This window comes from Sus scrofa, chromosome 7 (genome assembly GCF_054392235.1).
Source record: "Sus scrofa isolate SSC_HxYL_T2T_F1_AM1 chromosome 7, Sscrofa_HxYL_maternal_Yorkshire_Landrace_v2.0, whole genome shotgun sequence".
Taxonomy (NCBI): domain Eukaryota; kingdom Metazoa; phylum Chordata; class Mammalia; order Artiodactyla; family Suidae; genus Sus; species Sus scrofa.
The window spans coordinates 97,054,493-97,066,794 of record NC_139389.1 but is presented as its reverse complement, the minus strand read 5'-3'; the positions used below and the strand labels follow the sequence as shown (position 1 = coordinate 97,066,794).

Here is a 12,302-nt window from a genome sequence, read left to right as displayed (position 1 = left end):
TGGCGCATTGCTTCCTCCTGGCATTGCTTGACTAGTTCTCATACCCCTGTCTTTCCTATAAACTAGTATTCTGAGTCTGCGTTGACATTTCCAATTCAAATGTAAGATTATTGGTATCTCCTAAGCCGAAAAATTTTTGTTACTGAAAATGTTAACATACTCATGTATTTGTCTTAAACATTTTACGCGTTTCCAAGTGTTAAAAACCAACGTTACTCTTAACAGTAAGACTTCTCAATGCAAAGTTTAATTTCTTTGCAATTCTTTTTGTCCTCAAAATACATCTGATCAGCAGCCTATAGTCAAAATACTGTATTTTAATTCTCTGTGTGGTTATGCCACCAATTTAATACGTAGTTGAGCACCTTTTGTTTTTATGTCTTTTCAGATTTTGTGTATTACTTTTCTCATTTTGATGAAACTTTGTTTTTTAAATTATGTAAAACATTTGCATGGCATAATGTCAGAACAATAAAACAGAGAACACTTGGAGAATCTTTCCTTCATCCGTATCTCCCAGTGCTGTTCTCTTCCTCCCTTTGTAGGTAACCATTTCTACTAGTTTGGGGTTGATTTTTCCATTGTTTTTTTTTTTAAAATTAAAGCATAAGTGTGTGTGTGTGTGTGTGTGTGTGTATTTCCTTACTATACAGAAGATAACATACTGTGTATTCTTTACCTACTTATTCTCTCACATGCCTCCTTCCTTTTATAATTGCACAGTTTTCCACCATGCAGATATTAATCCGTACTTTATTGTTCCCCAGTAATGAATATTTGGGTTATTTTCAGTTATTTGCCCTTATAAATGAAGCCACAATGAATAGTCGATTGAATATGCTGTTTCATATCTTTGCCAGCATATCCTTGGGTTAGATTTCTAGAAGTGAGATTGCTGAGTCCTGGGAGAAATGCGTATGTAATTTGGTTAGATACTACCAAATTCTCCATAAATCTGGTACCATTTACTTTGCCTCCAACAATGGGTATTGCTTATAAGCCTCACAAATAGAATATATTGTCAAACGTTTAGATATTTGCCAAACTGATAGGTGAGAAATGATATCTCATTTTTCTTTTAATAAGCAAGGTTGTATGTCTTTTCTAAGGGCTACTTGTAAACTGTTTATGCATAAATTGTGCCCATTTTCTATTGAGCTGTTGGCCTTAATTTTTCAGATCTTTTTTTCTGATAAAAGTTGCCATTGATCTCCTCTAGTCATTTGTTTTGACTCTGCTTATGATAGTTCATGCAGAAAACTTAAAAAAATCTGTATAGTCAAAATTATCAATCTTTTACGCTGTTTGGATTTTGATCAGTTAAAAACTTTTTTTTATAAATGAGAAACAAACTCACAGACGGGGAAAACTTATAGTTAACAAAAGGGAAGAGTAGGGAGAGGGATAAATTGGATATATGAGAGTAACAGGTGCACACTGCCATATATAAAATAGATAAACAACAGGCTTTTACTGTATAGCTCAGGGAATTGTATTTAGTATCTTGTAGTGGACTAAAAAACATTTTTTTTTCCTACTCTAAGGCTATAAAGGAAGTCATTGTGATCCCCCCCCCCTTTTACCTGTGTGATTTCATTTACTTTTATATCGCTGATCCACTTGGAGTTTTTCCTGGTGTATCCAGGTTTTTTGGATTTGTGGGTTGTTTATTCCATATGGCTAGTATATATCCCAACACCATTCATTAAAGATGGTTGATCTTTTCCCCACTGCCTGATTATTATTTTTTTTTGAAGAGCTGCATAATCTGCTTACAATATTAGTGTCCTGTTAATGGACATTTAGCTTTCCAATCTTTTGCTTTACAATGTTTTGGTAAATAATCTTTTATGTATATGGTGTTTGAGCCATATCCTTCCCCCAGCATTGAATGACAGTGTCTGCTTCCTCCTAATCTCACCAACAGAATATTTTTAAATTTTCCCCACCTGATAAGTTAAAAATGCTGTGTGTATATATTTAATTTGCATTTCTCTTATTATAAATGAGGTTGAGTATTTTTCACCTGTTTAGGAACTGTATATATTTTTCTAGGAATTGTTTCTTTATCTTTTGCCCATTTTTCTATTGCTATCTTTTTATTTTACAGATAAGGAAACTGAGATCCAGAGAGGTTAATAACTAGAAGTGAGGGGGAAAAGGGGCAGGAGGTAGTTTGTGCAGATCTGGGAATAAATCCTAGATTTCTGATCTTCAGAGACGGTGCCATTCCCATTTTACCACATTCAGTTCCAGCTCCCATCAGTATTGCTGGGAATAACATTTGCAAGTGAAATTCTAGTGGATTATATAAGAATACTTAAATAATTACTTATAATTGTGTGCCATTTCATTGACTTGAATATTAAAAAAATAGAAACCTTTTCTTAGGTTTTGAGCCATCTTTTCTCTCCCAGGCAGGTGTCATTATCTCATGGATTTCAACTTGGACTCTTTGGTTAGAGCTGACTGCTTTGTTTTTACTTTTAGGATTATATTAATTTGAAATTAGGGCTAGGATAGTAGCATTTCCATGGCTTTTTCTGTTCATCATTTCAAATGTGTTGGGTATTAACTTGATCTCATACTTTTTTAGTAGAGAAGATCATCTTCTAAACCACTTTAAAAAACTGTTGATGGGATAGAGTAACAAAAGAAAAAATTTAAGCATTAATATTACTCCTTTAAAATCATCTTTCTTTAATTTTATTAATTTTAGAGCAAAAGTATAAAACCAATAGGAAGATTAAAATACAGTTATAAACACTTAGTAGATTAATAATTCTAAATATGAAAAAACTAAATTGTTTAGAGATTATTTTACAAACATTAATTGGGAAAGTTCTTTGCCTTACTGATCTTCAAATTAACAGCCAGAGATGTAGATTGAGGGACTACGAGTTCAGGATTTGTCGACATATGTTTTCTATGAAACCTCAGCAAATTCTCACTTAATGAATGTGTAATTGGTATTCTTTAGGGAAAGGACCAGGGAAAAAGAGAGGCCCAACAATCAAGATATCTGGGGTTCAGGTTAATGTGAAATCTATTATCCAGCATGAAGAGGAGTTTGAGATGCTGCATAAATCTATCCCTGTAGACCCTGAAGAAAAAAAAAAGTGAGTATAATGTGTGCCCATGCATGGGTGGTTGTGTTATTAGAAAAAGCTTTAAAGTTCACTGTTATGTGTAGTCACATAGTATTTTCAAGGTCTTTTCTCCAACATATCAGAATGCTTTGTGTTCATTTGTGTTTGTTTCCAAATGAGAAAGGCCCCTCTTCTGATGTCCTCCTGCTGTTGAACTCTTTTCAGGTACTGCTTAACCTGTCGTGTCAAAGCTGCACATTTCGATGTGGAGTGGGGAGTGGAGGATGATTCTCGCCTGTTGCTGGGAATTTATGAACATGGCTATGGAAACTGGGAGCTAATTAAAACGGATCCAGAGCTGAAGTTAACTGACAAAGTAAGTAATTCTGTGATGTTGGAGATTTATAGAAGATTTATTATGGAATCACTATTTTTATATTGATTACTTATTTTTAACTATTTTCTGTGGGGTGGGGAATCAAATCGGAAATTAGTGCAATAGTGAATTTCTGGGATTTTTTTTATCCTTTGAAAGCTTGTCGTCTTTAGTGGACTGTGACAGTTTTTATTAGAGATGAAGATGATAGCCAGGTGTAATTCTGGGGAGTTTATAAGAGAGATCTAAAAATTCTGATTTTTATTATAGGTCAGATCTCATTGCAACAAATACCAGGGTAAGACTATTAATAATAAAAGCATTCTTCAGCCTTAGTTGTTGGCACTGTCTTTAAAAGTGTATTTGAAACAACCATAAAGCGGTTCTACACATGAAAGAAGAATGAGCCACACCTTGGTATTTTTTGTAATGGAATTAAACACTAGCTGTACTTCTCCCACAAAATCGAGCCTCCCACCCTATCCATTGCACATCAGGCTACCGAGTAGTAAGGCCGTGCTCAGAGCTGTAAGCAGGGAAAGCTGACTGGCTCAAATTTTAGTAGGATGTGCTCCACGTTGTGCTCCTGGCAGGGCTTTTCCTGGCACGTCAAACCATGCTCATCCCAGGTGCGATGTTCTAAGAGGGTGACAGCACCCTGCCATAAGCACTGAGACCAAATCCAGTCTGGCCTGAGAGGTCCAGCTGTGTCCTGGCATAGCTCATTGCTCTCCGGCAATGCTCTAAGAAGCATTTTCAATCTAAAACAAAGCTTTAACCTAGCTCCAGGGATTCCCTGCTCCTGGAAGGAGGAAATCCACGACGGCTGGGATGCTCTAGCAGATGAAGCCAACAAGCCCCTCCTACCTGAGTTGTTCTACCCTGTTAACAGCACAGGTAGGAGCCAGTGGGAGAGCTGGATTTCTCCATCCCATTTTGTAAAACGAGAACGGCTCATAAGGGATTTGCAGTGACTGGGAGCCATGGACATGAGATAGGATCTGAGGCTTTTTGTCTGTATTTCGGGTGGTTGGGGAGGGAAAGGACTGCTCAGTTGTTTGTCATCTCTATTTATCCTGATCCACTAACCGGGACGTGGGCCATGCCGGGTGCTTCTCTTCCTTTCCTGTTGAAGATTCTGCCTGTGGAGACAGACAAAAAGCCCCAGGGAAAGCAGCTGCAGACCCGAGCGGACTATTTGCTGAAGCTTCTCAGGAAGAGTCTGGAGAAGGAGGGGGCCGTGACAGGCGGGGAAGAGGTGAGTGCAGCTGCCAGCCGGGTGTCCTCCAGGGGCCTGAGGCTCCAGCCCTGCAAGGTGAGGTGGGGGGGGAGATGCCCTCGCTGGGTGCCGCACAGTACCTTCTCCTTGCTAGGTGTTGCTAGAAATTAATAGAAATGTTCATTTAATAATTGACCTAAACATCTTGGCAACTTCCTTACAAACCCATTCTCCTCAAATATTGCCTCAGAGTAATTCTCAGCTCTCCCCCTGCCCTTGGTCCAGACACATTGTTGCTGTTTCTTTATGCTGCTTCCTTAATTTTGGAACTTCGTTTTTTGTTACTTACTGTGTGAATATCACTGGGTTTGCCTGCTATTAGAGTTGACACAGCTATTTTGTAATCCTGGGTCCCAGTTAAGGCAGATAGTGGTTTTCAGTTACCATTGCCTTACTTGCTCAGTGAAAAACATGAACCAAGTTGCTAATGGGCTCACTGGAGCTTTAACTTCTTTTATTACTCCACCTTTTCCTTTTAGTTCAGAACTAGAAAAATGAGAATCACAGTTAGGAGACGCTATAAATCACAGCCGGTACTAGCAGCCTTTGTGTGTGAGTGTTCCTTAAGTGCTCTTAGAGCTATGCCATTTGTATTAATTAATTGCTTTGTATCATAAACAAAGCAAATTTGGGGGAAAAAAATCCTAATCCTGTACTTTGGCCTTATTCATGTAGTAGTATCATAAGTAATTATAATTCTCCAAATAATATGTTGAGGATATTCTATAACTTAGGTCCTGGAGAGACAGATTAGATCATGATTATACTTGATTAAGTCATATTTGATTGAGTAGATAAGTACTTTTTCTCTACTTTTAGATATAGCATGCTTCTAGGTTTTTTAAAATTTCTGTTACTGCCTTTTACATATTATCTTTATTTATCTCTTTGTACATAAAGTGTTTTCCCTTCTTTGAATATTATCTTTAAATTGAATTCCAAAAAAAAAATAGACTCAATCAGTCAGTGTTTTTGTGCGGTGCAGGATGTGTATAAAGCTTGTAGCTTCCTTTTCTTTTTTACTCCTTCAGATAAAATTGGTTGCACTTCTTTGAATTTCCTCTGAGTTTTCTTGTTTGAATTATATGGCTGCTACTCTTCCAAAGAATCATAATGTTATTTGGTCAAGTTTTGAGGGACTTGATTTGTAGTTTTATTACCATTTTCTTTCCCTTTCAGGCCAAATTAAAGAAGCGGAAGCCTCGAGTAAAGAAGGAAAACAAAGCACCCAGGCTGAAAGATGAGCATGGGATTGAGTTTTCATCTCCTCGACACTCAGATAATCCATCAGAAGAGGGAGAAGTAAAGGTATGGGCTGGGCGTCAGTGGAGATTTTCTTTTAAACTACTTTACTGTACCAACTGATATAAAGCCATTTGAAATGTATTTGGTTTACATGCCAGAGTAGATAAAATGAAAAGAGAGGAGTTCCCATCGTGGCTCAGTGGTTAACGAACCCGACTAGTATCCATGAGGACGTGGGTTCTATCCCTGGCCTCTATCAGTGGGTTAAGGATCCGACATTGCGTGAGCTGTGATGTAGGTTGCAGACGGCGCTTGGATCCTGCATTGCTGTGGCTGTGGCATAGGCTGCCAGCTGTAGCTCTGATTTGACCCCTAGCCTGGGAACCTCCATATGCCTTGGGTGTGGCCCTAAAAAAAAAAAAGAAAAATAAGGAAAAAGAAAAAATAACGTCCCTGCTTAACCTATGAGAGAGAAAATATAGTTGCTCATTTAAAACAGCAATTAAAAATCTATCGATAATGCAAACAAATGGAGGGAACCATGCAAATTTTAATGATAAAGGGGGAGTTCCCGTCGTGGCGCAGTGGTTAACGAATCCGACTAGGAACCATGAGGTTGCGGGTTCGGTCCCTGCCCCTGCTCAGTGGGTTAACGATCCGGCATTGCCGTGAGCTGTGGTGTAGGTCGCAGACGCGGCTTGGATCCTGTGTTCCTGTGGCTCTGGCGTAGGCCGGTGGCTACAGCTCCGATTCAACCCCTAGCCTGGGAACCTCCATATGCCGCAGGAGCGGCCCAAGAAATAGCAAAAAGAAAAAAAAAAAAAAGATAAAGTGCAGTTGACATCCACGCTCATTGTTGGGAGTTATAGGGAGTGGTGGAGACTGTGGCTCATGCCTAATGTGTAGGAGCAGCTGTTATGCAGTTCATTTCATTGTTGGACCAAACAAAACTCGTATGTGGATCCAGTTTGGCCCAAGGCTTGTCAGTTTGTAAACTGTGGTCTAAGCAAAGTGAAAAGTAAATTGGTAGCATTCAGTGTGTTGTTTCAGTGAGCAACAACTTATTGCTCTTCAAGTGCAGTTGCACTTTGAGATTAGTTCCAGGAGGATCAGCAGTGGGTACATGAACTAGCATGGATTTGAGTCAAGCGTGCATGAATTCATATACTAGCAACCTCACCAATTACTGCCAGGCAAGTATATAATCTCTGTGGTCCTCAGTTTTTTCCATCTGTGAAATGGGAATGGTAATGCCTCTGTTGAAGGGTTGCTATGAGAAGTTAAGAGATTTAAGCGAAGAGCATCTGCCTCTGCAGGCTTCAGTTTAAGTAGGTAGCTTTAAGGCTGTTTGCTTGAAAACAAGATTCTGTGGATGTAGTCATGAACCATTGGGGCAGTGCTTTTTTCTCCAGAAAGCAAATGAGGAAAGTTAAGGGTTGTGGCAAAAACTCATAGCCTTGTTTGTTTTCTAGGATGATGGCTTAGAAAAGAGTCCGATGAAAAAGAAACAGAAGAAGAAAGAGAACAAGGAGAACAAGGAGAAACAGATGAGTTCTAGGAAAGACAAGGAAGGGGACAAGGAAAGGAAGAAGTCAAAAGATAAGAAGGAAAAGGTATGTGTGTCATTCTACTTACTGAGATGCCCACAGCCTTTGAAATTCCCTTCTAGGATTTAGAAATAGAATGGGGTTTGAGAGCTCTGAAATAACTGTCTTTTTATGAGTGTATCCCAGAAGAAAGGATGGGACTGTCGGGCGATGCCTGCACCTCTCCTGCAGAGAGAGGAGAATGTATGGGTTTGGGATGTTTTGTAATACAGAAGCCTTTACTTGCTCTTTTATTACACATTTCAGAGGGGTTGTTTGAATGGCATAGGACAGGTGACTACTTGATGCATGTTTTCTGACTCAGGGTAAAAGAGCACAGTTCACAGATGAATCTGAGTATGTGAAAGGTTTAGGATTCAAATCAAATTCTATGAACAGTTAAGCTTTTGGAGTAGAAATGGGTGAAAAGCCCTACTGTTCTATCATCCGCACATTGGGGTTTTAAGAAGTTCATTCCAAACCATAGAATTCTGGTAGTGTTGCATCTTTCTGACTTTTGGCAAAGTGGGTTTTTGTTTTTGTTTTTGTCTTTTCTAGGGCCGCACCGGTGGCATATGGAGGTTCCCAGGCTAGGGGTCTAATCGGAGCTGTAGCCGCTGGCCTACGCCAGAGCCACAGCAATGCGGCATCCAAGCCACATCTTCGACCTACACCACAGCTCACGGCAACACCAGATCCTTACCTCACTGAGCGAGGCCAGGGATCAAACCTGCAACCTCATGGTTCCTAGTTGGATTCATTAACCACTGAGCCACTACGGGAACTTCTGACAAAGTTGTTTTGCAGTTAATCTTTAATCATAGTTAAAACACACAAACAAATAATTGCTTTAATTCCACCAACCAGTTATGACTCTAACTGATTTTTTTCTTTCTTTCTTTTTTTTGGCCGCGCCCACGACATGTGGAAGTTCCCAGGCCAGGGATCGAACCTGTGCCACAGGAGCAGTGCAAGCTGCTGCAGTGATGATGCCAGATCCTTAACCCACTGTGCCACAAGGGAACTGAACTAACAGTTCACTACACCACAGCCACAGCAATGCCAGATTCGAGCTGCATCTGCAGCCTACTTCACAGCTCAGGAGCAATGCTGGATCCTAACCCACTCATTGAGGCCAGGGATTAAACCTGCGTCCTCATTGACACTAGTCAGATTCATTTCTGCTGAGCCACAACAGGAACTCCAGGAACTAGATTTCTTGATGAGCACCTTTGGAACATTTTTATTATGTGTGTAAGTACAAATGCAAAATAAAAATCAGACCAGATTAGGTAGCCTTTTATCCCCACTTAGCAATATATCATGAACAGCTTCCCAAGTGAATAAATACAAATTTTGGAAATAAATAAACATTTTGGAAGCAATTTAAGTCTCCCATATTGAAATTCTATTCACATTTCTTTCTTTCCTTCTTTCTTTCTTTATTTCAGGCTGCACCTGCGGCATATGGAGGTTCCCAGGCTAGGGGCAGAAGCAGAGCTGTAGCTGCCGGCCTAGGTCATAGCCACAGCAACCCCGGATTCTAGCTGTGTCTGCAATCTACGCCACAGCTCATGGCCACACTGGATCCTTAACCCACCGAGCAAGGCCAGGGATCAAACCTGTGTCCTCATGGATACTAGTCAGATTCATTTCCACTGAGCCATGGCGGGAACTCTTCATTCAAATTTCTAATGTTATAAACTGTACTGTGATAGATACCTTTCTTTGCACTTCCACAGAAAGACACTCTTTTTTTTTAAGGTGAAATATCAAAAAAATCACAAAGAACAATTTTAACGACATCCATGTATACATTGCCTAGATATTATAACTTTTGTTAACATTTTTCATGTTTACTTCATGTGGCTTTCTTTCGGCTGCTGTATTTGGTGCTCCATGCACTCATTACTAAGACTCCCCTTAGTTGAAGCTCCCCTCTGTTACTTCTCCCAATTTCATCACTCTTCTTCCCTCTTTTCTCCTTCATAACACTGAAGTTGGTGTGAAACCTTCCTATCCATGTTTTTAATACCATTGCTACATAGTATGTAATCATAAGCAAAGTGTAGTGCTATTTTATGTTTTTAAATGTTCATACATAGTTATTTTTTATATACCTATCTATATGTATCTGTATCTTCATCCTTCTCTACTCTTACGTGGTTAAATGAACTTTATCCATGGGATTCATGTAAATTTCAATCACTTACAGTTTTTTAGTTAATACAGTTTCCAGAATCAAAGTGTATGTTCATTTATAAGCTGTTAATAAAAGTTGCTACATGCTATTCTGTGAGAGCTCTGCCAGTTTACAATCTTAATCTCTTGATGACATTTTTGTACATTTTATTTATTTAAGCCAAAATAGCATTGAGAAACCTAAAATAAGTCATTATAAGTTTAGAGACGAAAGTAGAAAAGATGTATGATTAAGCTGTTAATTCAATAGTTTTGGCTTCATTGTATCTCAGGAGACTTTATTTTACCTTTAAAAAAAAAAAATAAATAACGGAGGCCATCCTGTGTACCCACTGTAATGATGTGACATAGGTAAGAAGTTCAAATTGTAAGACAGGAATGTCAGTGACTCCTTGTAACTCTTTTTTAAAAGCCTAAAGGTGGTGATGCCAAATCTTCAAGTAAATCAAAGCGATCTCAGGGTCCTGTCCACATCACAGCAGGAAGTGAACCTGTCCCCATTGGAGAGGATGAGGATGATGATCTGGACCAGGAGACATTCAGCATAGTAAGTCCTGAAATTGAGGGACACTGGGGTCTACAGCCACAGTGCTTGCCAGCGCTCCGCCTTTCATAGTTCCTGCCACACAATCTCAGTCGTCTAAGCATTAGAACATTGCTTTGGAAACAGATTGCTTCTAATATCTAAAGACCTCGTGCTCTGGGATGTGCTGGTAGGATGAGATTTTCTCACTCTACCTCTAGTGAGAAAGAATTTTAAGAAAAGTATTTCATGTCTTTTGCTCCTGGTCAGAAAGGCTGCAGGAGCCCTTCGAGGCGTTTGGAAGACATGCGTGTTCACTGGGCTGGATTGATTGAGTACTTGCTCGGTGTCAGCCCCTTGAATTACAGTGCTGAAATAATAGCTCTTTCCAGCATCTTAGACTACGTTTGAGCAGGGGAGGTAGATAATCACACAAACTGTGTTTGTGCTCCTGTGATGGCCAACAGGGGAGAAAGACCAGATGCCAAGAAAGGGATTTGACCAGGCCAGGGGTATCAGGAAGGCTTGTTTAATTAAAGAGAGATCTTCGAGTTGGGTTCTGAAGGAAGTGGGAAAGGCAACAGAAGAGAGGAGGGAAGAACACACCAAGGCAAGGCCCGAGCCCACCCAGAGGCCATGTGGCAGGACCGAGGGTGGTGCACTGAGGAGTTGCAGGGGGCTGCCATGGCTGGAGTACTGAGAGCACGGGGGCAGCTTGGCGTGAGATGAAGCTGGGGTCCTGGCTGCTGGGGTGAGCATGGCCTCTTCTCCATGCTTCCATGTTGTGGTGCTGGGTGTTAAGACATGGCCTGGCTGTGGTCCGTCTCCCCTTAGGAGATGGGGAAGGTGAGGGCAGCGGTCATGGACCAGGTTGTGCTGGGATGGAAACAGGCAGGTGCATCCTCAGGGCCCGTGGCCCCTTTTCAGAGCTGCACGTGTATGTTTCATTGTGCGGCACTCGCTTCCCTTCTGGACCTCTCCTGTGATCTCTTCCTCCCCAAACTTCCACACATCACAGTTCATTTGAACAGTTAATTTAGTTTCAAAGAGAAAACAGACCTTCTTCCAAATCTCAAGGTGTTCCTGCTCTGGGACAGCAAAGCATAGAATTTTGACTTCATCCTGTTAGGTCGTCTCTCTCTTTATGCTTTTCTCCTTGTTTCCTAAAACCTATATTTGTGTGTGTGTGTATTTTTTCTCTTTACACTTATTTCATTTTTCTTAAATTCCTTTAGTCTTCTGCCTATGAGCTCTCTGAGGGCAAGTATCATGTCTTTATGAAGTATATGTAGATGCTAAAAGTATATCAATAAATGAGTAAATTGAGTAAATGAGTAAATTTATTACATAACCAGCTCTCTGATCTGTTTCCTGCTTCTCCCTTAGCCCAATATTTCTAAGAGAAAAAAAAAAAAAAAAAACCCTAATGCTTGAATGGTACCTTACGACCATACTATTTAAAAAATTGCTCTTACATATTGGCTCATTTGCTCTTTTTTGGGGGTGGGGGGAGCTGCACTTGCAACATGTGGAAGTTCCTGGGCCAGGGATCGAATCTATGCCACAGCAGTGACCCAAGCCACTGCATTGACAATGCCAGATCCTTAACCTGCTGCACCACAAGGGAATTCTGCTCTTATTTTTATTTTATGATATCTTTTAAAAATGGAATGTAACATGCATCGACTTAGCTATCATGAAGTTCTCCCAAATCTGGAGTTTTTTGGCCTAAACCTTAATGTTGAAGCTCCTGATCGTGTTTTTTGTTAACCTTCCCAGAAGTGACTACAATTCTAAATTTGGTATAAATCATATCATCATGCTCAGGCATGATTTTAGAATTTTCTGTCTCTAAAGACTGTAATAGCTCACATAAACAGCCAGGCATTGTTAGTGTGCTTTTTGTGTATTTTCTCCACAACAACCTGTAAGGTGGATAATTATCTCCATTTTCCACTTTAAAAAATAAGATGAAGAGAGTTAAGTAACTTGTCCATGTCAC

General features: G+C 40.0%; 1 protein-coding gene across 15 annotated transcripts in view; it reads left to right on the top strand.

Annotated features, from left to right (window-relative positions):
- Positions 1 to 12,302, top strand: part of CHD2 (chromodomain helicase DNA binding protein 2) — a 127,183-nt gene that overhangs the window by 91,209 nt on the left and 23,672 nt on the right. For 11 of the 15 annotated variants that reach the window (XM_084969370.1, XM_084969366.1, XM_021099370.2 and 8 more), the window contains 6 exons: positions 2,981 to 3,119; positions 3,315 to 3,465; positions 4,601 to 4,723; positions 5,924 to 6,052; positions 7,462 to 7,602; positions 10,190 to 10,324. In XM_084969370.1, the coding sequence (XP_084825496.1) occupies positions 2,981 to 3,119; positions 3,315 to 3,465; positions 4,601 to 4,723; positions 5,924 to 6,052; positions 7,462 to 7,602; positions 10,190 to 10,324 (818 nt within the window). Of the gene's footprint in view, positions 1 to 2,980; positions 3,120 to 3,314; positions 3,466 to 4,248; positions 4,363 to 4,600; positions 4,725 to 5,923; positions 6,053 to 7,461; positions 7,603 to 10,189; positions 10,325 to 12,302 lie in introns of those variants that run through there. The other 4 variants (XR_014810934.1, XR_014810935.1, XR_014810933.1 and 1 more) reach the window with 2 other exon arrangements.